The sequence below is a fragment of the Dunckerocampus dactyliophorus genome, chromosome 17 (genome assembly GCF_027744805.1).
Source record: "Dunckerocampus dactyliophorus isolate RoL2022-P2 chromosome 17, RoL_Ddac_1.1, whole genome shotgun sequence".
In the NCBI taxonomy this organism is placed as follows: Eukaryota; Metazoa; Chordata; class Actinopteri; order Syngnathiformes; family Syngnathidae; genus Dunckerocampus; species Dunckerocampus dactyliophorus.
The window spans coordinates 6,111,227-6,137,941 of record NC_072835.1 but is presented as its reverse complement, the minus strand read 5'-3'; the positions used below and the strand labels follow the sequence as shown (position 1 = coordinate 6,137,941).

The window sequence follows — 26,715 nt, the reverse complement described above, 5'->3', positions numbered from 1 at the left end:
GATATGGAAAGCCTGCTTTGTTTTGTTTTACCTGTTGACAATTACTATTATTTTTTAATTGAACAAAAATAAACATATACAACAAATACGACAACATGATCAAATAGACTTTCAACTTGAAATAGTGCCACAATAGGCTGCTTCAATAAGTGAAAGGTCAAATAAGGAAATTCAAATAAAATAAGTAAATAGTAAATGATAAAAGAACCGGGAAACAAATATTTCAAGGTAGGGTTCAATGTTTGTCACTGTTTCAATGATTTTCAATGAATATATGTTATTTGCTTCAATTCAGAGTACACTTTCGCTACACAAAAAAGTGTCAAGTTGAGTTATTTTCAAATAAGCAATGCATTAAGCATGAACAATGTAACATACTTAACATCACACATCTTTGGAATCCATCATTTCACAAAGTATCTTTAGGCACTTTCTGCTAAAAATGAGAATTGGATCTGCCTATCAGTGTTTTATTCACAGAGCCATCCTTTCCTCCCCCTCACCGCTCCTCAGGGACAATCAGAGGTGGAAATGGGTATTTTGTAATCTGTGCAGCATCACAATGCAGTCTGATCTCATGCTAATACACAGCAGGAGCACCGCCAGCAGGAAGGGAAAGCTGACCTGAAAACAACAGCAAATCTGCATCTGAAAGCCCACACAGACACCAAAGGCGAAAGGGTGGAAGAAAGAGGCTGAGGTGAAAGTGAACGATAGCATGAGTGGCTGCACACACACTACAATCTTCATCTTTATATACTATATTCATTCTACAATGCCACAGTTTTAATTCATAAGAGCCATTTAAAGTAAAATAATGGTGGATATGACGCAAAGCAACTCATAGAACCCAATGAAATACCACTCATTCACGTCCAAGATGTGTGATGTGTATTCCCTATGTGAAAATAACCCAACGTGACACATTTTCTGTACCACAAATGTACTTTTCCCACTGCTGGGGTGTCCAAACTTCGGCCTGGGGGCCATTCGTGCCTTTAAAGTATCAGCAGTCATTTTACAAGAATAAAGTGATAATATCAAGAAAAAAAGTTGCAATCTGACTAGAAAAAGTATGAATTTTACGTGAATAATGTTGTAATATTATGAGGAACAGTAACTTCATTTTATTAGCATTAAGGTGAAATGCTAAAGAAAAAAGATGTTATTTTTTAAAGTTGTATATTATGAGAAACAAACGAAACAATGAATAAAGTTATCATTTTTGGAAAATTAGGTTGTAGTGAAGTTATATTGTTACGAGAATAAAGTCAAAATATTATGGGAATATTAGGACAAAAAAGTTGTATTCTGCTGAGAAAAAGAGTCCCAACTTTACGAGAATAATGTGGTAACAACATTATGAAGAAAAATAATGTCATAATCGTAGCATACAGGTGAAATATTGAAGCCGTAATATTATGAGAAACAAACAAAACAAAATAAGGTTGTCGTTTTTGGAAAATTAGGTTGTGGAAAAAGTTATTATATTGTGGAAATAAAGTTGAACATTAGCGGAATAATATTGCGGAATATTGTGAAAAGAAAATGTATGAAGATTTAAGAAGACAGTTGAAATATTTGGGAAATGTAAAAAAAAGGAAGAAAAAAAAGAAAAAATGGGGCAAAAAAGCCTGAGGTATTTTTTTTTTTTCGCCACGATTGAGTGGTCCACCAGGGACATACTTCCCCACAAAAGTGTTCCTTCTCCTCACACTGACAACATTTCATTCACATTACGTCAATTACAGAGAGATTCCATGTTGAACAGTAGATTACATTTTTATTAGCCAATTTCGTGATTCCATCTGCCATTCCATTAATGCGGAACACATAGGGCCCTACTTATGGTGGAAGAGATGTGTTTTGCGCAAGAAAAAATGGCCTATTTTGAGAGGAAAAAAAACAAAAACTAAATATTTTTAAACAAAAAGGTTGCACATTTGCGGGGTGCGAATGCTAGCGTTTAGCATTTAGCATTCGCAAAACACTGCTCGGACACAAAACACAATATATACATTTGATTTGAGAGTAAGAATTTAATGAACAGTAACATTTCAGGGGAGTACTGCTTTAAAGTGCTGTGAGTTGTGTGTAAGCTAGAAAAGCGCTGCTCACTTGAACAGTGTTTCCAGTGGAATGAGTACGCTGCAACTATTCACAACGTGACTGAGGTAACATGATATAGGTCATGACACAAGGCAAAAGACTCTCCGGAGCATCTTCCAGCTGTTCAGTATTCCTCTGAGGCTGGTACCCGTTGGACCTCGTCACCAAATAGTCTGTCTCCTGAGAGCCAGGCTGCGGGATGGGCGGCAGAACTCCACTGGTCTGGGTGAGGCTGAGACTTGCAAGAGATGATGGTGGTGGTGATGGACAGGTAATGGCTGTGTTGGGAATGGTGAATGCTTCCACTGGTTCCTCGTAATATCTGTTTGTCGCTGCGGCAGGTCGCCGGTCGACACAATCTGTCTCTGGCGCTTCAGATTTGCAGTGGAGCTTTGGAATCGCCATCAGTTCTGCCTCGCTGTGGTGACTCATATCCACAAAAACCGGATGACAGCATCGCTCACTCTGGGGAAACAAACAAAAAATACTACTGCTGAGATGGGACCATTTCAACTCCTTTACGGACACATTTGTATTAAAATATGGCATAGAGGTGAAAATACTCACTCTTGACGCTACCATATAGTGGAACCTTCGTGAGTGTCATTAATCCATTCCAGAAGGTCAGGCGCTAACCGAAGTGTAATCTAACTGAATCTTTTTCGTAAGAAATAATGTAAATCCAATGAATCCGTCCCACAAAGCCACAAACCACGTTTTTATAGTTTTATAATTCTAGTTTTACATGCAGAAAACAATTCAAAATGCATATAAATGATGATCGAAAGGGATAAATGAACATTTAAGGTTACTTACCGTCATTGAAGACGCGATCGTTGACAAAGACACGATGTGGCAGCGAGATCAACACACACGCCACCTTCCTGTTTTGCCATGAGGTCTTTCTTGAATTCATTAGTGTTTCGCACCTCAATAAGCCAAAATGGAGCCAAACAAAGTTGTCTAGCGTCAGCATTTTGATAAAGAAGGTGAGAAACACGCTAGAATTCAAGAAACAACTCAAGGCAAAACAGGAAGGTTGGTAAACGTGTTGGTCATCCTGTCTTTGGTAACCATCGCGTCTTCAATGAAGGTAAAACCTTTCACTCATCATTCATATTTATTTACAATAGTTTTAAGTAAATTTATAATTGTAAAACTATAAAAACATGTTTTGTGTTAACATTTTTGAGACTTGTGGTGTAACTGTGTTAGTTAGCAAAGAACTATAGAGTCAACCACTCATGACATCATAGCCAGGCGATGGCGTTGACTCCCGCTTCCATGTATTAGCAAGTTAATGGGGCAAGCTAACAAAGACGTTTTGTGATTAAAAAAAATATATTAAGAACGCAGTTGCACTCACGCGGTGTATCAATAACACGACAAAAGCTACGCCACTTTGTGCTAACTGGAACATTGACACAAACCGACTAAAAACACGCTAATTGAGGCGTACGCTAACCGAGGGTCCACTTGTTCGGATATTCAGGGTTTCTAAGTGTAATATTGTGGGGATAAAGTCATAACACTATGAGAAGAACATTCACGAAGATTATTTAAGAAGAAAGTTTAAATATTCGGAAAATTGAAAAGAAAAAACAACAGCAAAAATGGGGAAACACGAATAATTTTTCACTTATATGACAAAGCTGAGATGCAGTTATTTTTAAATATAGCTTTTTCGCATATTCTACATGTGTTGCTTTACACAATATCAAAGTTGCCCTTGCATCATTTCATTTTTCACTGTGTGGCCCTTGTTTGAAAAGTGCCGACCAGTCCAGGGTGTTCCCCGCCTCTCGTCTGATGTCAGCTGGGGTAGGTTCCAGCATACCAACGCGACACTAATGTGGATAAGCGGAATAGAAAGTGGATGGATGGATGATTCAAGCGCTTGCGCTTTGAATTGACGCGTATTTTTCAAAAATGGGTTTGGTTGAGCTTTCAGCTGACGTTCTTCTGGAATGGGGGGGGGGGGTGTTAGGACAATTCCAAAACTAGGTCATTATTCTTTTTCATGGGGTCCTGAATTCCTGGCGGCACCCCTGAGCATGTGTATATCGACACGAGCTATGTAGCAGTTACCATAGTAACGCAGATGCAACACAGCGAACACCAATACGGGGGAGGGGGGGCGCTGGAGTTTTTTTTTTTTTTTTTATTTTAAAATTTTTTAAAGTAAAATTGTGACTTAATGTTTCTTTACTTGATTTAATTCTCTCCTGGTGTGCTGCCCTCCCCTTGTAATCATGTGTCCTGTAAAGTTTGTCACATCTTTTGTTTGTGAGTATGAGTTTTGGCCAAAGGGCTTCCGTAGCCCAGCAGTCACAAGCCAGCAGTCAAAACTTTGTTTCCAAAGAGGTTCAAGGGATACTTTGGACTTTTTGACATGAAGTCGCCTGTGCTTTCTTTTTTTTTTAAAAGGCATTTTTGTGATGTATCAATCTTTTGAACGCATATTGTTTTGAGAAGCCAAACTCTTTACTTAATTGTCCCCAGCAACTAAGCTGAACTACGTTCTTCATCACGGAAATCCGACCAGAACTGGAGTTAGGAGACCAAGTGGGGGGTACGTCGCTGTCAGTGGACTACACTGCTGATGGGGATGTCATACAACTTCGTGTCAAAAAATCCAAACTATTCCTTTAAGAAGCATATGCTTGTAAGTAGTTATATAAATGCTGTTTTATGCCAAGTCTGTTCTGATAAAATCTCTAAAAACAGTGATCACGATTGTGAATGCTAATTCCGCTAGCTTGCCTATGAGGTTTCCCATTATATGTTAGCATCAAGCTAGCGGAAAAACCTTGTTCTGCATAGATGCGTTGCTTTTTTAAATTTTCTTTTTTAATAGTACGCCATCCTCTATTATTTGAACATACGTCATGTGTGTGCTTCAGTTTTACAGTAACTTCATTTGGAGGCAATCAATAAACAACCTCAGCAACCTCAAACTGGCTCACCGATAACATCAACTTGTCCTTCAACACGGGCTTCGGGATCGGCGGATAGAATGCCTGTTTGATGCTATAACATACAGACATGTGGAAATATATCAGGGGCAAAGCAAGGGTGATGTGAAACATCAACGTGTTGTGTTGCTCACCATTCCCAGTGTCTGTAGCAAAGGATGACAAAAAGGGAGAGGAGACCAAAAAGAGTCACCAGGGTGATGCAGATCGCCCAGATCAGGTTATCAGCTGGTGGAAGACAAACAGTCCACATGAGGAACAAGTGGCGTTCTGGTGTATTACAGTAGATCCACGCTTTTCCTGGGGGTTACACAGACGAAAAACCGCAATACCCCAATAAAAATGGCCATTATTTGACACGTGGCAAGATGATCCATAAACAGAAGGAATCCGAGTCAGGGTGCAACCTTTAGCCTGGTGAAGTTAGCGCTAGAACAGGGGTATCCAAAGTGCGGCCTGCAGCATGTTCTAAAAATATAAATTAACAAGAAAAAAACAAACAAACAGCAACAGCAGAAATTTTACACCGATAAAATGTAAATACTGACTAAAAAAAGTTGAGAAAATGTTATAATTTTATGAGAATAACGTCATAATATTATGCGGATATATATTTAGTAGCATAAAAGTGAAATATGAAAGAAAATTGATGACGTTTTCTTTAAGTCGTAATATTATGAAAAACAAAACAAATAATACAATAATTGTAATTTTTTGGATCATTAGGTTGTAAAAAAATTTGCAAGAATAAAGTGAAAATATTATGGGAATAAAGTCATAATTACGAGAAGCATATTTACAAGAAGACAGTTGAAATAGTTGAAAAACACAAACAAGAGCAGAAATGGGAAAAAACGGCTGTAATTTTTTTAAGGATAAAATTAAAATATTAAGACAAAAAAATGGTATTCTATCGAGACAAAAAGTTGCAATTTTACGAGAATAAACTTGTAATATTAGGAGGAAGGATCATGTCGTTTTAGTAGCACAAAGTTGAAATATTGAAGGAAAACATTTCTATTTTGTCAAATATTTGTAATATTATGTGGAAAAAAAGCTGTAATTTTGGGAAAATTAGGTTGGGGAAAAAAGTTATAATATGGGAATAAAATCATAAAATTATGAGAAGAAAATATACAAATATTATTAAAAAGGAAAGTTGAAATGTTTGGAAATTAAAAAAAAAAAAAAGCAAAGACCGAAGTTCATACTAATAATACGCTTTTTCACTGACGTCACAAAGCTGAGATGTATTTTTTTTCTCAGTGGCTTTGTGTCTTTTCATTTTTCATGATGTGACCCTCTGTGGAAAAAGTTTGGACACCCTTGCGCTATAAGCTAGCAGGCTAGCAGTCTCGAGAAGGTGTTTCTCCAGGCCGCGCCTGCATAATCCACACCGCTGGCCTGTTGGAACGAGCACATTTTGAGACCAGATTGGCTGTCAAAGCTAGCGCTAACGTTGCCAAACTAACTTTTGCGTCTCACAGCAACTATGGCGCGTTGAAGGAAAAACATTATCAGTGAAGCATAAAGACATCACTTGGTACAAACCGTGGGCTTTTTAACAGTGGCACATGTATCCGGTACATTTATCACCGATTTAAAAATTAATTACACTTTTTTTTTGAAGGAAAAAAAAATCGCGGGGGCTGTGAATGCTGAATCACGGGTTGGTGGGGATCCACTGTATTTGCTTCCTGATCAAACCTGTTCCATTTCGACCCAGAGCAACATACTCAGTGAATTTAAGGTGGCATTGATATGTGTCGCCCCGCATTGTCCAATAGCTGTTTTTGCCTTCACGGTGACGGAGTATGAACCGATTGGAAGGTTTGTTGCTGTCAGGCTGGTGGCTTGAGGATTGTCTGAAACAGAGAGCATGTTTGACATGATGAAGCATACTGGAACACAGACATCGTTCTTGCTAATAGCAGGGACGTGCAGTACACCAATCTAAAGACAGCATGAATCTTGGACCTGTTCCGTACCGTGCTAAAGTATTTCATGTTTGATCAGTTTTATCAATTGCTGTTACTATGACTACTAAACAGTGACGATCAGAGGATGATGAAAAAGAAAAAAACAAATATTGATAACATCACAAATACAAAGATTTGTCCACTGAGCTGTATTCTAAATTTATTTTCTGTATGATTCCAATCATTTTGAACACTTTTTTAGGTAAACATTGCCGAATTTGCACATTTCCTAATCAAATACAGAAAAGAAACCCAAGATGAGGCTGCCACGAGCATCTCGGCCGTGTGCAAGACCTGCCTACCGCCTGAGTACACTGAGTGAGTGCACTGAGTTGGATCATGGCGCCTGTTTGTGTTTGTCATCATATGGCCAGTAATGTAATAAAGACATTTATTACACACCAGTATTTTTACAGTCTGGGTAATCTCTTGAATGCAACTGTGACATCATTATTGTTGCTAAACCGACCATAAAATACACAGACATGTAATACGGGAGGCACTTGAAGTACTCTCCTCATCCCGTGCCTGAGCTGGAAGGTGCTTGTCACGCCCGTCCTTCCATAGAGAGGAAAAGCGGACGTAACGCACACCAAGCTAAAAGTCAACTCTAAATCCCAACGTCACTTCCTGTCAGCCCCCCCCCCACGCACACACTCAGCACCGGAACACATTCATTGCAACACACACAACCACAAGTCTTATTTATGTCTTATGTCTTCTTGTCTCTTACTATGTCTACTACATTGGGTAATAGGAGTGCAAAGGTAACGTTGGGGGTGTTATGTCATGTCTAGAGGGGTCTAATAATGTTAAAAACCATATTTAGGTCATAAACAGGTTTTCTGTGCTTTGCTTTCTTTTCTTTGCAGAAATTCACTTATCACGGTCGGGTCTGGAACCAATTAACCGTGATAAACGAGAGATTATGTATACTTTGAGTGCTGTTTTTTTGTTTGTTGAATGCTTTTTAAAATTATTACTATTGTTATTACTCTTATTTTAGTTTTTGTTATTTTTTGTATCATTGAAGTACTATGCTATTTCTGTATTTCTATGTCTGCAGATATCCAGTATATTGTCAATTGGTTTGTGTACATTTCTGTCCTTGTAAGTTTTGCAAAACTGGGATTGGGTTTGAGGTGGGGTTGTTTTCTTGTATTTTATTCATTAAAGAAAGATTAAAAAATATATTACTGGACTGGGAGAATTTTGTATTTAAAAAATTGCGTAAAAAAACAAAGAATGCTCCACAAGTCTCCAATTATTATGCACCGTTCGAGTGTTTAAACGTTCATTTGGTTTATTCTGCCAGATCCTTCATCAACAGGCCTCGTTGCCAAAGGGCTTCCGCGGGGTGACTGTGAGCCCTGAACCAGGTAATATCATTCAAAGGGAGTTTCAAGCTACCTGTGCTGATATTCCTGACTCTTCTGTTGTTGTTGTCCCAACAATATAGAACGTAGCCTTGGATGAAAGCAGGCTGCTCTTGGAGGGAGACACGCTTCCAGGTTACCACGACATCCGAATTTCTCTGTGTCCAAGTCAGCGGCTTCAAAAGATCATCTTGTATGACTTGAAAAACATAACATGGGGGAAAATATAGTTAAAAAAAAACAACAAAATGGAAAACTAAGCAGTAATTTTACAAAAAATACAGTCAAAATATGAATAGAGAAAAAGTTACATTCTAATGAGAAGTAGTCGCCATTTTATGACTCCTTTTTATAATTTTATACTCCTGAGCAAAATTTTAAGACCAGTTGAAAAATTGCAAGAATTTACATTTTGCACATTTGGATCCTAATGAGGGTCTAAGTAGAGCTTTTAAATGCAAAAAAAGAAATTGGAGCGAGAAAAAAAATATTGAATTAGCAATTTATTGCAAACAATCATGAGTGAAATGGGCTGCTCATCAGCTGATCAAAAGTTTAAGACCATAGCTCACATAAAAACCAGAAACACCCCTAAAATAGAAATAAAATGTTCAAAAAAAGGAGTCAGTTATGAGTCGCTGTGCCATTCTTGTTAATCACATTAAAAATGGGTTTGGGCATGCTTGTTTCCAGGAGGCTAGTGGGAATGTTGCTCCAGGTGGTGAAGATGGCTTCACGGAGGGCATCCACTGCCTGGAACTAATGTCCATTTTTGTAATCTTCCCTCGCCATCCATCCCCAAATGTTCTCAATTGGATTTAGGACAGGGGAACACACAGGATGGTCCAAAAGAGTGAGTTTATTCCTCTGGAAGAAGTCCTTTGTCAGGCGGGCATTATGAACTGCAGCGTTGTCCTGTTGAAGAAGCAGGACAACACGGATGAGGGCCTTCAGTCATGAGGGATGCCTCCTGCAACATCTCCACATAGCCAGCTGCCGTTTGACGCCCTTGCACAACCTGAAGCTCCATTGTTCCATTCTTCCAGATCATGATGGCGCGCCCTCCACTGTGCTGTGTGGAAACCTTTCTATGTTCCATGTTTGATACTCTTGTGCAAATTCCAAACAGGCAATTTCGTGGTATTGAAGTAGATGAGGCCTTAGAAGACGTTTTTTGTTCGCAGATGCCGTCTGTTGGTTATTGGACTGCACTCAGCACCAGTACCAACCGTCATTTGGCCCGAGGATGGTCCCGTGTCTTGACAGACAGCCAATCGGATCCTCTGGCTCAGGGCCGGAGACATTTTTTTGGGTCTACAACTTGACTTTTTTTGTTCCATAAGCCTCAGGATCTTTGAAGAAGTTTCAAATGACTGTCTTACTGCGTCCAACCTCAGCAGCAATGGCGCACTGCAAGAGGCCTTGCGTACACAGCTCAACAATCCCACTGAGCTCAAAGGCAGAAAGCTTTTTTGCCTTTTCCATCACGAGATCATGACAGTGTGAATACCTGACAGAAAATGACACTGAATCCACATTTTTGCCAAGATTTTTGCTTTTAAAAACTGTTCTTTTTAACTTTTGATCAGCTGATGAAGAGCCTATTTCACTTTAATGCTTGCTTGCCATAAATTGCTTACTCAAAATGTTCTTTGTCTCACTCCGATTTCTTCTTTTTGCATTTTGAAGCTCTACTTACAGTAGAACCTCGTTAAAGGATACTTCACAACACGTCCAAGGGTACTCCCCTGGGAAATCGCAGCAACAAATGCAGCTTACGTTTCTCCTTGACATATCCTTCTCTTCTCTCCAGCAGCACAGGAGCTCGGTGGGTGCAGGCATGGACAGACAGCAAGTATCGCTTGCCTTCTTCTAAGTTTTCTGGAGAGGACACGGCAAAATGACAACCACAAACTCATGCGCAGGGTGTAAAGTGGTGTAGCATGAAGACGCAGTCGTGCAGACGATCCCTTTCTACTCGTGTTGAAAGTGCAGACTTCAAAATGCATACAAATCTTCAGCCAATCTTCCACAAGAATATAATACGTGTTGGATACAGTATGGGAAACTATTACAATGGAAGGGCGCCAGGGAGGAAAAGCAGGAAAACGGGAGGGTTGACAGATATGCGACTGACATGGAGAAATTTCACTGTACAATGGAACCTTGGTTAGCGTACGCCTCGGTTTGCATGTTTTTCAGATAACGGCGAAAATTTACGCCAGAGATTTTACCCCCAGTTGGCATTTTTGCATTTTCCAGTTAGCATACAACATGGCGCATCTTGTCCTATTATTAATACGCTGTGTGAGCACAAATGTGTTTCTTAATAGGGGTGTCACGAGACACCCAACTCACGAGACGAGATGATGCACGAGACCCGCTCCATGGGAACGAGACCAGATGAGATTTTATCATTAATTTTAAGAAAAGTACAATGAATAAATTTGACTGGACCAACAAACTTTGAATTTAGCCAAGTCACAAAACAATGCAGGTGCGTTTTGAAATGTTTATTGTCCCACAACTTGACATTATTGGCAAAATTGTTTGAGATCCAATAAACCACAATATGTAATAATAATAATAATAATAATAATAATGCAATATTTCCTCTGTAAAGTTGCAGAATTAGTTTGTGACATCTATTTTCTTACAGGCAATTTGTACTGTCTGCCAAACGTTTGCAGCATTTCTTGAAATGCTGACTTTTCAATAGGGATGTCAGCATTAGGGGTGCTCCGATCGATAGGCCACCGATCAATATCGTCCGATTTCCATGAAAAAGCACGGTATCGGCATATGCCGATACTTGCTTTATGACGCCGATGACATCTACCAATCAGCTCTGACCCCATTGTAGCATCCAGCCCATAGCGACCGTCTCCTGCCCGCTTTACCTCCACAAAGCTAAAACAAGCATATCTGCCGTGTGGGACTCACCTGTCGTTGTGAGAGTGATATCAGTTTTGCTCCCTGCAAAACGTGCCACGGCATTTGGGGGACGGGCACTTGGCAGGGTGTGGTGAGTTAACGAGGCTCGCGATGTGATCATCTGTCGGGCGGCGGCTAATGTAGCGCCTGTGTGTGCGGGAGGGGACAAACAGCCGCAACCGAAGAAACCCACCTCGTTGCCCTCGTCGCCACACCCACATACGAGTCTGCCACGGTTTAGGTTGGCTGTCAGATGTAGAGGGACTTTGGGGATATCAAAGTAGTTCCGAGGAGGAAAAGCAGCCGGTGTTGACAATTAGCTGTGGATGTGAATGCGTCGCCCACCGGTGAAGCTGGTCACAACCGCCCACCGCTCTTTTCACCAAGTTTCACCAAAAAAAGTACGTCAAATATGTTTTTATCTAAATTTTATAGTTCCCCTTTTATATCATATAGCCCAGGGGTCACCAACGTGAGCCCCCCAAGACCACATGAGGCGCCTCCTCAGGTTTTCAGTTAATGAGAGAACACTAGAAAGAAATACAAAATGTGAGTTGTGGACACCAGCATTTTGTTGATGTTCTGGTGTACATTGATTGGCATATTCGCTTTGTTTAGCTTGAAATAAGCCATGAAAATAAATGTTGCTAAAATGAGTAGCTCTTGGCCATTTGCATTTTGTAAAAGTTGCTTTCACAGAAAAAACCTGGGTGACCCTGATATAGCCAATAGTACATTTAAACATTCACACTTCATCTGTGTGATCGGTATCGGTTTTGGCCGATTTCACACATGGATGATCGGTATCGGCAGCATAAAAACCCTGATGGGAGCATCCCTACTTATGATGTATTGTTATTATTATTTATTATGTATATCGCACTACAAATCTGTTCTGTATTTATTTATTTATTCTTATTTTTCTTATTTCTCATGTCTTGCCTTGTTTGTTTTATTTTGCGAGACAGTTTTAATGACATTTTTACAGAGGTGTTGGAAATATGAATTTCTCTTGGAGAGTAATAATAATCTATCTCTGTATCTATGCATGTATGCATGTATGTATGTATGTATGTACAGTATGTATGTATGTATGTATGTATCTATGTATCTATATATGTATGTACATATGTACAGTATGTATGTATGTATGTACAGTATGTATGTATGTATGTATCTATGTATGTACTGTATGTATGTATGTATGTATGTATGTACAGTATGTATGTATGTATCTATGTATGTATCTATGTATGTATGTATCTATGTATGTATCTATGTATGTACTGTATGTATGTATGTATGTATGTATGTACAGTATGTATGTATGTATCTATGTATTTATCTATGTATGTATGTATCTATGTATGTACTGTATGTATGTATGTACGTATGTACAGTATGTATGTATGTATGTATGCATGTATGTACTGTATGTATTTATGTATGTATGTATGTATCTATGTATGTATGTATCTATGTATGTACGTATGTATGTATGTATGTCGTGGAATTGACACCGCACCATGTTTGGGTGCTTTTGAAGCAGCTCTGTTTTTTTATTCAAGCAAATTTTTACGTGCCATGAGAGCGACGTCCGGCATCGGTGTGATTCCCTGTCTACCCATTGATATCAAGGCGGCAGCACCGATGTATGCAGCTGGCAAGGAAGTGGAGATTCAAGCCTTTGGTACCGAGCAAGATCGACTAGCCGGCAAGAACGTCAAGACCTTCAGGGAGTGCAGCTTATTTGTGCTTCACTCAATGGCTAACAGCTAGCATCCCAGATGATAACGTGGGGAGTGAGCCGACTTCAGGGCAGACAGAACGGCCAGGAACACGCGAGCCTGTGGAAAGGCAAAGGAGGTGGGCTTGCACTGCATGTGAACTAACTGTGGTGTCATCCTGGCCATGTGAACATTAAAATGTCCGTCTATACAGCATTTTTTAATTATCGGTTTTCATTATCGGGAAAAAACCTGATACCGATGTCTACCGATATCACATTTTTATGCAATATCGGGCCGATATTATCGGACATCCCTAATATAAAACTATACATATATTTAAGAGAAATCATTGCGGGTTTTTTGTTATTAGTATCAACATTTTAGCATTTCTAGTTAATTATGCCTTTTTGCTCTCGTTTCTTCCACTCGTTTATTTTATTTCTGCAATGAGCCACGTTCCACGGATGGCCCCTGCTCACACTTTGGACATCCGTGCATGTTTCGCCAGGAAGGCGAGGTGTCGTCAAATGTTCATTTATCCCTTTCATTCTTCATTCATAAGTATTTTGAATTGTTTTCTGCATGTAAATGTATAATTGTAAAACAATAGAAACGTGTTTTGTGTTCACATTTTGGGCTATTTGGAATGGATAAATGACGCTAACTGAGGTTCCACTGTATTTAACTTAGTTGTTTGCTAAATTTGTACATACGTTTTTGAATTATACATTTTATATTTGCAATCTAAAAAAAAAAAAAAAAAAAATCCCCTAGTGGGATTTTAGGTTTTTGGGTGATTGCAGGCCCAATGTGCTGATAGACTACTGTATGTCTAAATGAAAACATAAAGTAAGCAAAGTCACAGAACTTACTTGAAAATATCTTGACATTAGTTTCACTCGGAGGGACTCTGAGCCAGTCCAATCCTGATGTTCCCATGACTGGGTACCAGTCCACTATGTAGCCGCAGCTGGCTGAAGGACTCGTAGACCAGGACAGGTTGAAACCACCGTTACTGCCGAGTATCCTGGAATATTTCACTACACCCCCGCCTGGAAGTGAAGATTCAAAGTTTGTGACAACGTGACGTCATTGATTAGCGATGATTATTATTATTGCTGCACAAAACATAATGGCCGCTTCCACAACCTCAACGGTTGCAATACAAGAGTCAGAAAAATTCTGTCTTTGCAGAAGACAAAGATAACTGGACAAGGAAATTTGTGTATGAATTGCATGTGGATGCTGAAGATGAACTGAAATGATGTACGAAAAATGTGGAATTGTATGACAAATGTGAATTTTGTTTTGATGTGTAAGAGTGTTTTGATGCTGGAATGGTCTGAAAAATGTAGAAAAATGACATTCACTTCATTTCAGCATTCATACTAATAATAATATTTCATTTGGATTCACACTTCCAGAAAGGCGCCTTTCAGTTCAGTTAGATGGGAATAAACTTAAAAAAGGTATTTTCATACGTAATATTCAACTTAATAAAGTGAAAATGTTTTTAAGATAATTTCTAAATGTTCTCATTCTTTTAAAGGGAAAATGACTCGGTTTCCTAAAAAAATAATAATAATAGCAAAAAAAAATGAACTATACATGTGCAAAAGGACAGGTCGAACTCAGGGAACTAAAATGGTTTTGACTTGACCCTAAAAAGGAAAAGAAAAGAAAAGATAGCTAAAAAAATGTAATAAAAAAAGTTGTTTTCATATTTATATTAAACTTAATAACAACAAAGTGAAAATGTTAAAATAACTTTTAAATATTATCTTCCTTTTACAAGCAAAATGACCTGCTTTGAGTGGTAAATGGTGTTTCACTTATAGTTTAGCGCTTTTCCACCTCCTTTCCACAGCCTTAACTTCCTAAAAAATGTACCGTATTTAAAAGAATTAACTCAACTAAAAACGTGCAGAAGGGCAGGTCTAACACAGGGAACTGAATTGGTTTTGGCTTGGCTCTTAAAAATAATTTAAAAAAAGATAGATAAAAAAAATGTTAATCTTAAAAAGGGTAATTTTCATAAATATATCAAACTTAACAACAACCAATAAAATGAAATGAAAAAGTACTCATTTTAAAATATTCTCATTCTTTTAAAAGGAAAATGACTTGGCTTTGAAATGGCTTCGAATAATTCTTAACTTCCCAAAACATGTATTTTAAAAAAATTACTAAAAGTAAAAATGTGAAAAAGGGCAGACCCCACACAGGGAACTAAAATGCTTATAGCTTGGCTCTAATAAAGTAAACAAATAAAATCAAAAAATCTAAAGTTATTTTCATATGTTTACATTATATTAAACTTAATAACAAATAAAATTAAAATGTTTTCAAAAATAATTTAAAAACATTTCCATTCTCTGAAAAGGAAAATGACTTGCTTTAAATATTTCCAAAATTCTTAACTTCCTGAGAAAATAAAAATAAATAAACATATAAATTAAACCTCCAGAAATTTACTCAACATTTTCCACCTTTTCCGGCTGTAATTGTAAAGTTAATAAAAATAAAAATGCCCCCGCCCCCAAAAAAAAATGGTATTTGAGATTTGGAATGCTAGCCAGAAGCTACATGTTAGCAAATGTCACATGCGTTTGGAGGCAGCCTACAGCGCCACCACCAGATGGCATAGTGTCCATTCCAGCTGCCTGTCATACCTGGAATGAGGATGGGGACGGTAACAGCTGAAGGAGAAGAGCTTCCGTGTGAATTCCTGGCTGTGACACTGACTGTATACTCGTCCATGGAGTCCAGACTGAGAGCCAAAGTGTTCTTTGGGTGTCTTACGCTGGTGCTTTCTCGTCTCTCAGGTGTCTTGGTTGGCGCCCATGTTATGTCATAACCTATGATGTCGCCATGGCTTTGGTTGGCCAGTGGTACCTGCAAGGAGTAAACATTGGGATTTTGATGTGGTGCACAATTCCATCTCCAGAATATTAGTAACATGCCGTTAAAGCAAGATTCTTATTTGCAATGATAATAACTAGAGAAGGCAATTTGGATGCTGAAGCTGAACTAAAATGCTGCAGGACAAGGACTCCTGGACTCCAGGACTCCTGAATGAGCTGAATGTTTTCATGGTGGAATGGTTTGATTCGGTTGAGAAATGTGTATTTTTGTGATAGATTGTCCATTCATTTTCAATGGGAATTTTAGCACAGGAAATATGGAATTATGGAAAACGTGTGAATTTTTTTGGAATGCGTCAATAGATAGCCCCCATGTCCCAAATAAGATCAAAATGTAAAGGTTGGAATGGTTTGAATCGGTTGATAAATGTGGAAGTATTATAAAAATAAAATGTAAAAGAAAAAAAAAATCAGAATTTTTGGTGCAAAATAAGGTAGAGTGTGTGAATAATCATCCAATAATACATAATAAAAGCACACGGCGCATAGCGTCACCTCGGTTTTTGTCGTTAATTTGTCAAAAAAATATGACAAGTATATAAAATAATAGAAATATAAAAAATATGAATATTAGAGAATAATAATCATAAATCAATATAAAATATCTCAAAAATATTAAATAAAAATATAATATTTAATAAATAAAATACATACAAAATATCAATATCGAAAATATGATTAAAAAACATGTATACAAAATATTAATTGATAGAACCTATTGTTGATCCAGACTTCCCGTAGATCCTGGCAAGATTGAGTTCTACAGTGTTTCTCACTTTCTTTATAAAATTGCTGCCACTCGCAAATTCCTTTGGCCCCATGGCGGGTTATTGAGCTTTCGCAGTCAATGAAAAAGCACACACGGTGTGTCGGCAACGTGTAGGTGCTTTGTTTGGGCACTCGATTCTCAGCAGAGGGCAAACGGACTAGTTTGTTACGCACAATATTGTACGAAAACCAAGAGAGTGTATGAACAAATCCGAGGCAAAATTTTAGCAAAAACATTAAACGGACGAAAACCGATGTTTAACTGTGCTTGAAGACATTGACATGTCCACTTACTTTCCAAGTGATGACAGTCTTGTTGTCTTTTTCCTGCATCCACACATCAAGAGCATGTGGAACTGAGGGACAATGAAAGTACGAAAACACGTATGCAAACATGGAAGTGTAGCTCTGACTTGATAATTACTCATTCCCAGCACCAACCATCGCCTAGGGTGTGAAATGTCACACTTGAGCTCCACTCGCTCCATTTCCAGTGATGTTGAGTTGTTGTGCATCGTATCATCATGGCGTATGTCCAATTGGGAATCAAGTCAGTCAAGACTGCAGAAGTAAGGCCGACTCCAACATGTTGACTCTGGAAAAACATGACATATAACTTTAACGCTGCCCTCCGTACTGGCGTCTGGCGGCTTTTCATATGTTAAAGTACTGCTAATAATTCATTGTCATGCTTTTGTGAACTTACTGTGCTATTATGTGTTTCTCCATGGCGGACATTGACTTGGCATGTTATGTTGAGATCATTGTACGTTTGCACTGCCCACTCCCACTCCACATGGACATTTCTGGAATCAACCTTGGAGGCTTTGACTCCTTTCGGGGCAAACATGTGGACTGAAATGAAATGGGAGGGGGGTTATGTTCATTATTTTCATTATTAATCTCGACGGTAGACCAGCGACTCTATGCAAACTTCCTGTCCCGAACTAAATGTGTGCAGTGCAAGTGCCGAATGGTCCGTTCCACCCCTGGCCAAAGGAGCTCTATTTCACATTATACGTTTTTAAAGGGACTAATCCCTCATTTATCACGATTAAGAGGTTGCAGACCCAACCGTGATAAGTGAATTTCCACAAAGTAGTATTCCTTATTTCAGGGGAGCATAGAAAACCTGTTTACAACCTTCTGAATACGTTTTTTAACGTTATTAGAGCCCCTTAGACATGAAATAACACCCCTTTACACGCATATCACCCAACATAGTAGACACAATAAGAAAAAATAAGTAGGGCTGTCAAAAATAGCACGTTAACGGCGGTAACTAATTTATTTCATGAATTACAGTAATTTTTTGTGTGCAATTAATGCATACGCTTGATGGCAAGCCACATCTCACTGTTATGACGACAGACGGAAGCACAGTGTAGTTCCCCACAGAGTCTGACGGTCTTTTATAACTTTAACCCGAACACATCAACAGCGGTGCAATTCCAACAACGTGTCTGTATTTCCTAATCACAAACGCGTCATTTGTCCCTTCGTCGTGGGAACAACACTTCCTCATTGTCAGTACACATCACAAGAACGTGTTTATTATGCTTCTAAATGAACAGAAAGACAAAGAAAAACAATAAGTGGGTATTCTTATCACTCAATTTGTAACTCTAAATGCTGAAGTACAATTTGCTGCATTTAAGTATGCTCGGAAATCCCAGAAAATACACTCAAACTGTGAATTCATCTTAAATTACGTGGTGTGTTTGAACGCAACCCCTCATTGCTCTAATACCACAGTACCTCAAGTGTGATTCAAATGCTACCATTAAAGAAACTAGTGTTACGTAAATAGACGCGTGGTGTCTTTTAACTTGATTTAAATTCTCAGTTCATTTGGAGCTGTTAACACATGCAAATATATATAATCCATTTATCTTTCTTCCAATAAAACACAGCATAAATGGGCATATTTCAGGCATCATTTCAAATATTGATTAATCGTGATTAATTCATTGGAAACCCACGAGTAACCTGTTAAAGCCATTTAAGACATAAATAAGACTCGTGCTCGCTGTGTTGCAATAAATGTGTACTGGACGTGTGAACAGGAAGTGACGTTGGGGGTTCAGAATTGAGTTTTAGTTGGATTACAACATTATCTTGTGTTGTTATGATGATTTATGATGATTATTTTGATGTTATTATTATAGTGTCACTGCAACCCTAGTGAGGGCAAGCGTTATAGAAAATAGATGGCTGGATGTTATTATTATTGTGCCTGTTTCATAACTCAAACCTGCAATAAAAACCTGTTGTTCTGGCAATCAAGTCTGGTGCTTGTGTGTCTCACATACTCAAAAAAGTCTCACATTCCAGTAACATTACCAGTCACCAGAGTAGAATACTACATTTCATCATCTTTTGAATGCTTTATGTTTGTATTGTAGTTCATTTGGCCATTTTTATGCTTGAAAATGCTTAATTTAGCCAAAAAGTAGGTAAAATTTGCTTAAATACGCATACAGCTTTTTTCTAACAGGCCACATTCAACCACAAAACAGCCTGATTTAATCATGAATATATTTTTTAAAAGCTGTGGTGGCGTGAAGTGTGAAAATCGAACCGCGATGTGGCGAGAGACGACTGTAGTACCTCTTTTGGTGAGGTCTGCCATGTGTGTGAGCGTGACTGTGCCCAGCGGATTTTGCGCTGTTAAAGTCCAAAGACGCTCTCCAGCATCCACTTGCATTTTGTGAGAGCATCTGGCCTTGAAGCCCTCAGCACACTCACTGGAAGAAAAGCGTAGAGTGAATTGACTTGTCAAATCGACTTGCGAACGGTCGTCTGGACCAATTGTGTTCGTAAGTTGGGAACTTAGTGTAGATTGTTTTTGGACGGTAAAAACTGCAGGGGACCAAAGCTGCCTTTTGAATAAGTGCAGGGGACACTCGAGTCACTTGTCACGGAACACATGCTCTGAAAGTCGTACACGAGCAACAAGTTGCAAGTCAGTGAAACTCTAGTCTTCGTCGAGTACCCGTGAGTTAGTCAAACTTGAGTCTTTGTCGAGTACCCGTGAGTCAATGAAACTCGAGTCTTTGCCGAGCACCCATGGGTCAATGAAACTTGAACTTCTTGGAGTACCCTTGAGGCAGTGAAACATGAGTCTTCATTGAGCACCCTTGTAGCTATGAAACACAAGTCTTCATGGAGTACCCGTGAATCAGTAAAACTCGAGTCTTTGCTAAGTATCTGTGAGTCAATGAAACCCCAGTATTTGTCGAGTACCTGTGAATTCGTGAAACTCTAGTCTTTGTCGAGTACCAGTGAGTTGATAAAACTCAAGCTTTTGTCGAGGACCATTGAGGCAGTGAAACTTGAGTTTTTGTTGAGTACCCATGAGTCAATGAAACTCGAGCCCTGTAGAGCACCCGTGAGTCAATGAAACTTGAGCTTCTTGAAGTACCCTTGAGGCAGTGAAACATGAGTCTTCGTCGAGTACCCTTGTACAATGAAACACGAGTCATCCTGGAGTACCTGTGAGTCAGTAAAACTTGAGTCTTTGCTGAGTACCCATGAGTCAAGTGAAACACTAGTCTTTGTCAAGTACCCGTGAATCTGTGAAACTTGAGTCTTTGTCGAGTACCGGTGAGTCGCTGAAACTTGCGCCTTGTCAAGTACACTTGAGGCAGTGAAAGTTGAGTTTTTGTCGAGTACCCGTGAATCAATAAAACACAGTCTTCGTCAAGTACCCGTGAAACAGTGAAACTCAAGTCTTCATTGAGTGCCCTTGAGGCAGTGAAAGTCGCGTATTCGTCAAACACCTGTGAATCAGTGAAACTGAGTCTTTGTGATATACCCGTGAGTCAATGACACTCAAGTCCTCATCGAGAATCTGTGAGTCGGTCAAACTCGAGTCTTTTTGGAGTAACCTGTGAGTCAATGAAACTCGAGCTTCCTCGAGTACCCTTATGGCAGTAAAACAAAAGTCTTTGTCAAGTATATGTGGCAATGAAAGACTTCGCCACGGACCCATCAATCTTTAAAACCTGAGTCTTTGAATCGGTGAAACTCAAGTCTTCATCGAGTACCCGTTGAGTACCCGTGAGTCAATGAAACCCAGGTTTTCGTCTTCATCTCTTGTTCACGATACCTTCCAAGGAGTCGATAGGTTGTCTGCATTGATTGAGGCAGGTGTGTATTTCGTCCTACTGTCCACAGACATTCAATCGACTGTAAATCCCGAGTTTCACAGGAAAGATCCTGGTCAGCAGGTGGGTCTGGAAATGAAAAGATTTGAAAAATGACAGCAGCTAATCGTTTAACATCTTGAAACAAACACAAACAAATTGTGCTTACATCCAATGTAAGCACAAGCCCCGTTGTGAGATTTCTTTGTTGCACATTTTACGTCGGTGCCACTGGCAGACGAGGGTTGGCTGAGGTCGACAGTCAGGACGTGTGTATGGGTGCTGATCTGGCTCTCGTTCCAATGACTGTTGCTACTTCCACTCAGATAAAATTTGTCCAGAACTTCCCCAGTTGGAAGAACACAACAGAAGGTAGCTCGGCTGCCAACTTCAAACGGTTTGTCTCGTGGAAAAACCTGAGGCATGCCCAAGGCCTCATGTCCTACAGGTGCATAAAAGAAATGTGGCATACTTACTTATTTGTACACACTCTACATGTGGTGACAGGCAAATATGAAAGACCAGGGGTGTAACGGTACATGGATTCGAAATACGATTTTTTTGGTGCAAAACATTTAGTTTGGTACATTGCACCGATTTCCCAAGCGGTTTACACAAAAAGTATGCAGTTTTATGTTTTACATTTTGTTTCCTTACTGTACCCAAAATGATGCAAACCCTGATCTTAAAACGGCGGTATGCACCGAACCGTGACGATGGCGTGCCGTTAGACCCCTAGTACAGACAATACCGTGAATGCATTTAATGAAGTAACATCAACCAGGAATAGTGTGCTCCCGTTTCCGCCCGCTTGTTTGGTTTTTATATCGAGAACTAAGTCTTAGTGTGTGGTCCGTGCATTCCAATGCCAAATGAGAAGTCCAGTTCCAGGAATGAGTCAATCCAATTTGATCTGGTGTAACAGCCACTTCTTCCTAAACATTGAAAACAAAGAATTCAATGATCACATAAAGGTTTGCTTGGCGTTAAGGGTATAGACCAGTGATTCTTAACTGGTGGGTCGTGGTCTTTGCCTGGACATATTAATACAAAATAATGCAACCACTTGATGTCTGTGGATGTCCCTCACGTTCTTGTCTATGCTATTTGTTTGCGACACCACCACAAGGCGCATGCCATGTTCCTGGGCAACTTTGTCATGCTTGAGCGGGAGGGCGAGGACACCGCAAACTGTGCCTCAAACAACCTCAAAACCTGAAACTTGAATCTTGGCAGTGCATCCATGATTCAGTGAAACTCCAGTTTTCATTGAGTTCCCCGGGACTCAGTGAAACTCGAATCCAGTTGAAAGTCAAATCGAGTACCAGTGAGTCTGTGAAACTCGAGTCTTTGTCGAGTACCTTTTAGGCAGTGAAACACGAGTCTTTGTCGAGCTTTGAATCAGTCAAACTTGAGTCTTTGTCAAGTACCCTTGAGACAGTGAACACAGGTCTTCTTTCAGTACTCATGAGTCAGTGAAACGCGAGTCTTTGTTGAGTATCCGTGAATCAGTGAAACTCGAGTCTTCATTGACTACTGTGTATTGGTGAAACTCGAGTCTTTGCCGAGTACCTGTGAGTCAGTAAAACTCAAGGCTTTGTTGTGTACGTGTGTGAGTGTCAGTGAAACTCCAGTCTTCAAGTACCCGCGAGTCACTGAAACTCAAGCCTTCGTCGAGCACCCGTGAATGAGTGAGAGTTGAGTTTTCATCGAGTACCCATTAGTCAGTGAAACCCAAGTCTTTCATCTAGTACTCAGTAAAATGTAGGCTTTAAAAATTTTTTTTTGAGTATTCATTAGTCAGTGAATCTCGATTCTTTATTGTGTGCCCGTGAATCAGTGTTATTGTGCACTTCCTCAAATTCAAACTGCACTTTAATGTCTTTTCATTAAGTATTTGAGAAATTTGAGTCTAAAATGTCTGGAATTTGGGTGGCCGTTTGTTATTGAGTGATGATGGTGAGTCCTGCCACCAAACCAGTTGAGAACCACTGGTATAAACTTTGAAAACATTTCAAACTTACCCAATGTTCTCGCTTGTTTGCTATTAGAAGCTCCAGCTCATACATCAGCACATCACGTACTGACACGCATGATGGCTCGTCCTCCCATGTCAGCAGGATGGTCTGCTTTAAAGTCGTGTTCTGCGTTAAAGTCTTAACGGTCATGTTACGTGATCCACAGTGAAAAACACCTGAAAGAAAATGGGTCTACGATTTAAAAAACGCTTCATATTTAATCATTTAAAAAATAAAGTAAAAATTAATACATAAAAAATGTACTGTATAATAATAGAAATAATTTAACATTAAAAAGAACAGCGTGTAATCATAATCATAGTAATCAAAATAATAACACGGGGTACTGTTGCGGCCATAACCCACGACAAGCTAAAACTCAACTCTGATCCACGGACATCACCTGTCCGCCACCCATTCTGCTCCCCTACTTGTACCTGAACAAATTTACTGAGGCACACACAAGCATATGTTTTATTTATGTCTTAAATGGCTTATTTTCTTGTATCTACTATATTGGGTAATAGGAATGTAAAGGCCACCATATGGGTGTTATTTCCTGTCTAAAGGGGTCTAATGTTAAATAACGTATTTAGAATTTTATAAGTAGGTTTCTATGCTATAACTAGGAAAATATTTTATTTATAAAGAACTTATCACGGAACCACTTAACCGTGATAAAGTAGGGACCAATGTTTCCAGACTGTTTCACCCAGCGGAGTTCAGTCATTGTTCCAAGTTGAACATTATTGAGTGACGGGCATACCAGACAAGCAGCAGCTGTCAGTACACGCCAGCAACGCAAGACACAAGTGAGAGCTTCGTCACAAAACTTGGTCAGATCTCTGTAAGTGAAAACATGGCGAAATTGTGTCTTGTTCTGTATTTTACTTGCACATTTAGTGGTGCACTTTGATATACGTGGCCGTGCTAATTGGGTGACAATAGTGGTGAAGCGTGCTTGAAAAGTGTAGTGTTATATTCGTCCAGCAGAGGGCGACAGAGCCTAGGCCTCAGCTTATATGGTGGGCTTGTTTACATCTGTTCAGTCACATACTGTATTATGTACGCTGTGAATGTTGTTGATTTCTACATGTGAAGAACAGCTGTAGTTTCTTGTGCTAAAATGGGAAAGCACTGAACCTTTCATTTTATATGTGAAAATGACACGATGGACATTATACTTTTGTAATGTTTATGTTTATACTTTTATACTTTGCGTTCTAAAAATATAAAAACAGATAAAAAGAGACAGCTCGAGTCTCTTTTACTGCATGTAGTGTTATCCACCTATGCCGCCTACAAAGCCGGCTATTAAAACATTTCCAAAAACCTCCAACAAGGTTTTATGGATTTAGATACATGCTGTGACCAAGGAGTATCAGGTACATTCATGATGACATGTAACGCTTACAGTATTTTGTTCATTACCGGAACGTCCTTTCTCGGCGCATTCATTTCACATAGCAGCATACAAACGAACGCCTACTCCTAGCATTAACTTTTCCAAACTGGAAAATAAAAACACAACAGCACTGGCGCCATCTCGAATATGTAGCCTTACCTTTTGGTAGTGGTCTGAGGCGTTGTGAGCGCGGCGCGTCAGCTGTGGTGAAGCTCATTGCTAACCGGCTAGTAGCTACTCGGTGTGGTATGGCTCAGTGTCAATGCGCCAGTAACGTAGTTTGATCGGCGTAACAGTGTTAATAGTAATAACAATGTCACTGTATCTTGGTTAATATGCGCTTAACATTACATTTAAATACAGCGTTGTTGGCGCTTTTATTGGCAGAATAAGTGGGTCACATACGTGCAGTAATGAGCTGTCGCTTTTTATCTGTTTTATACCGTTAGAACCCACAGAAAAGAGAAAGACATATGTGCTCATGGCCCACATAAGAATCGTGGATTATGGGCTAAATTTTAAGAAAAAGTGCTGTTTTACTTTGAAATGAAAGCATAGCTACACCCAATGATTTATAAATGAAAATGATGAAAATTGTCAATAGTGCCCAAACTTCTGCAAACAACTGTAGAATTTATTTATTTATTTTCGCACTTTCGGCTTTTTTTTCCCCACCAGATGCCCTTTAGTCATCTCTAAACTGGTTTTCTGTGAAGTCACTTCATGGTAAAAGCATTTTGAAATGAGTTGTGGTACGTGTTGGAGCTCGATTTACTCACCGTCTTCTTCTGAATGTCCATCTTGTGCGCTGTTGCAGAACAAAGAGACAAGTAACAGCCATGGGATCATGATAATCCTCCACAAAACAAGAATGCCCGGGAGGACAACTAGCAGCTAGTCACGAATTCAGGGTGTTCATCAGTTTCTTCATCTACTGCCTTTATTTAAAAAAAAAAAAAAAAAAAAGTAAGTTGGACATCATTTTGTGTCATCACAGGACACATTTGAGGTCAATCAAAAAGTCTCACCTGAGAAAGTAGTTCCAGAAAAGCAAGAAAAAAGAAGCATGCGGCCTTAAAGGTCCAGTTTTGTCTCTAAAATGAACTGTGAGACATTTGCTGCCTCCTAATGATTGTGAAATCCATGAGGATTGGAATGCAGGAAATGTAGAAGCTATTTTCTGGTAAGCATGAGTCATGCTGGCCGCATAAGAGATCAGCTTGCAATGCTGGGAAATGACCTTTACTCTCCACAGTGCTGTGGCTTTGGTCAGGAAGCACTAAAGTGTTTTCTTAAGGAATTCCATTGACAGTAAAAAAAAAACAAATCAATACGTTTTTTCAATGCCTCTAAAACAAGGACTCTCAACTGGTGGGTCATGACTTCTTGCGTTTTTATTCTGAAGGGGATTTTTAAAATGCAGATGGATGTCATCTATTAATTGTTATAATATTCATATAATATAAATTATTATTGTCTTCTATTAATACTATACAGTAGGTGGCGACAACTCTCTACTTCTAATTATTGACGTGTGTATGGCTGGCTGTGTCTGACCTCAATGACTCACATGTCCTTCTAAAACTTACAGCCAATTGGAACCAGATCCCACATCCAAATGTCAAATTGGCCAATAGCTTTTTCAGAAATTCACCCGAAAGATGTCATGACGGAGTTCTCATTGCATCATTGGTTCTGGTGGAAATCGCCATACAAACAGGACTAGCATAAAAAGCGGCCTTACTGACATGTATGTACATGTGTTTGTCCAATTAACCCAATTTACAAGAGGCGGACTCTAATGTTACGCCATATGGATCATCGATTTGCCTGCGAGTATTCTCATCCATCCAGGTCATTGTATGTGAAGGGCAACTGGACTGTTCAGGTTCAGGTTTCGCCTCTCATCCAAGCTGGCTTCATCAGTTCATGCTCAAAGACGAGGTGGGACACACACCAGTCAGACTAGATAGGACAGCTGTAGTCTGGTTCATGCTCAAAGACGAGGTGGGACACACATCAGTCAGACTAGATAGGACAGCTGTAGTCACAAATATGCATATTTAAGCCCAGAAGCATAAAAATGGCAATGAAGTAAAATACAAGGCATTCAGAAGACGCATTCAAAGATATTGTGACGATATGTAGTATTCTACACTGGTCACTCGGTGTCAGTCAAGCACCAGACTTGACTGCCGTAACAACAGGCTTTTATTGCAGGTTTGCATGACCTCACATCAGGCACAAAAATCCTTAACACGGGCAACTGTTGCGGCCGTAACCCGCGCCAAGCTAAAATTCAACTCTGAACACCTGATGCCACTTCCTGTCCGCCCCCCCACTCACCGC

At 39.4% G+C, this 26,715-nt stretch overlaps 1 protein-coding gene across 4 annotated transcripts; it reads right to left on the bottom strand.

Moving 5' to 3' along the window:
- Positions 1 to 1,783: 1,783 nt before the first annotated feature.
- LOC129170562 (leukemia inhibitory factor receptor-like) lies at positions 1,784 to 26,390 on the bottom strand. 4 transcript variants are annotated; one of them, XM_054758327.1, is made up of 18 exons: positions 25,395 to 26,390; positions 25,146 to 25,304; positions 22,968 to 23,137; positions 21,725 to 21,878; positions 21,113 to 21,385; positions 20,907 to 21,033; positions 19,406 to 19,542; positions 17,502 to 17,650; positions 17,237 to 17,390; positions 17,090 to 17,151; positions 15,776 to 15,998; positions 13,976 to 14,155; positions 10,219 to 10,320; positions 8,474 to 8,638; positions 6,821 to 6,949; positions 5,219 to 5,312; positions 5,076 to 5,139; positions 1,784 to 2,574 (listed from the first exon to the last, which is right to left on the bottom strand). In XM_054758327.1, exons 2-18 carry the CDS (start codon positions 25,213 to 25,215, stop codon positions 2,155 to 2,157), a joined length of 2,673 nt encoding a protein of 890 aa, XP_054614302.1. In that variant the 5' UTR covers positions 25,216 to 25,304; positions 25,395 to 26,390; the 3' UTR covers positions 1,784 to 2,154. The 4 variants fall into 4 exon arrangements, with proteins under 4 accessions (XP_054614302.1, XP_054614301.1, XP_054614303.1 ...); XM_054758326.1 differs by having other exon boundaries at positions 25,146 to 26,390; XM_054758328.1 differs by lacking the exons at positions 21,725 to 21,878; positions 22,968 to 23,137 and having other exon boundaries at positions 25,146 to 26,390.
- Positions 26,391 to 26,715: the final 325 nt, after the last annotated feature.

Excerpts from the sequence above, each read along its gene's own strand:
- LOC129170562 (XM_054758326.1), bottom strand. The coding sequence starts at position 25,215 with ATGATCCCATGGCTGTTACTTGTCTCTTTGTTCTGCAACAGCGCACAA. Across the intron at positions 21,879-22,967 it reads CAAACAAGCGAGAACATTGG|GAAGAAGTGGCTGTTACACC; the intron begins GTAAGTTTGAAA and ends TTCAATGTTTAG. Across the intron at positions 2,575-5,075 it reads AGGACAAGTTGATGTTATCG|AGTGAGCGATGCTGTCATCC; the intron begins GTGAGCCAGTTT and ends TTGTTTCCCCAG.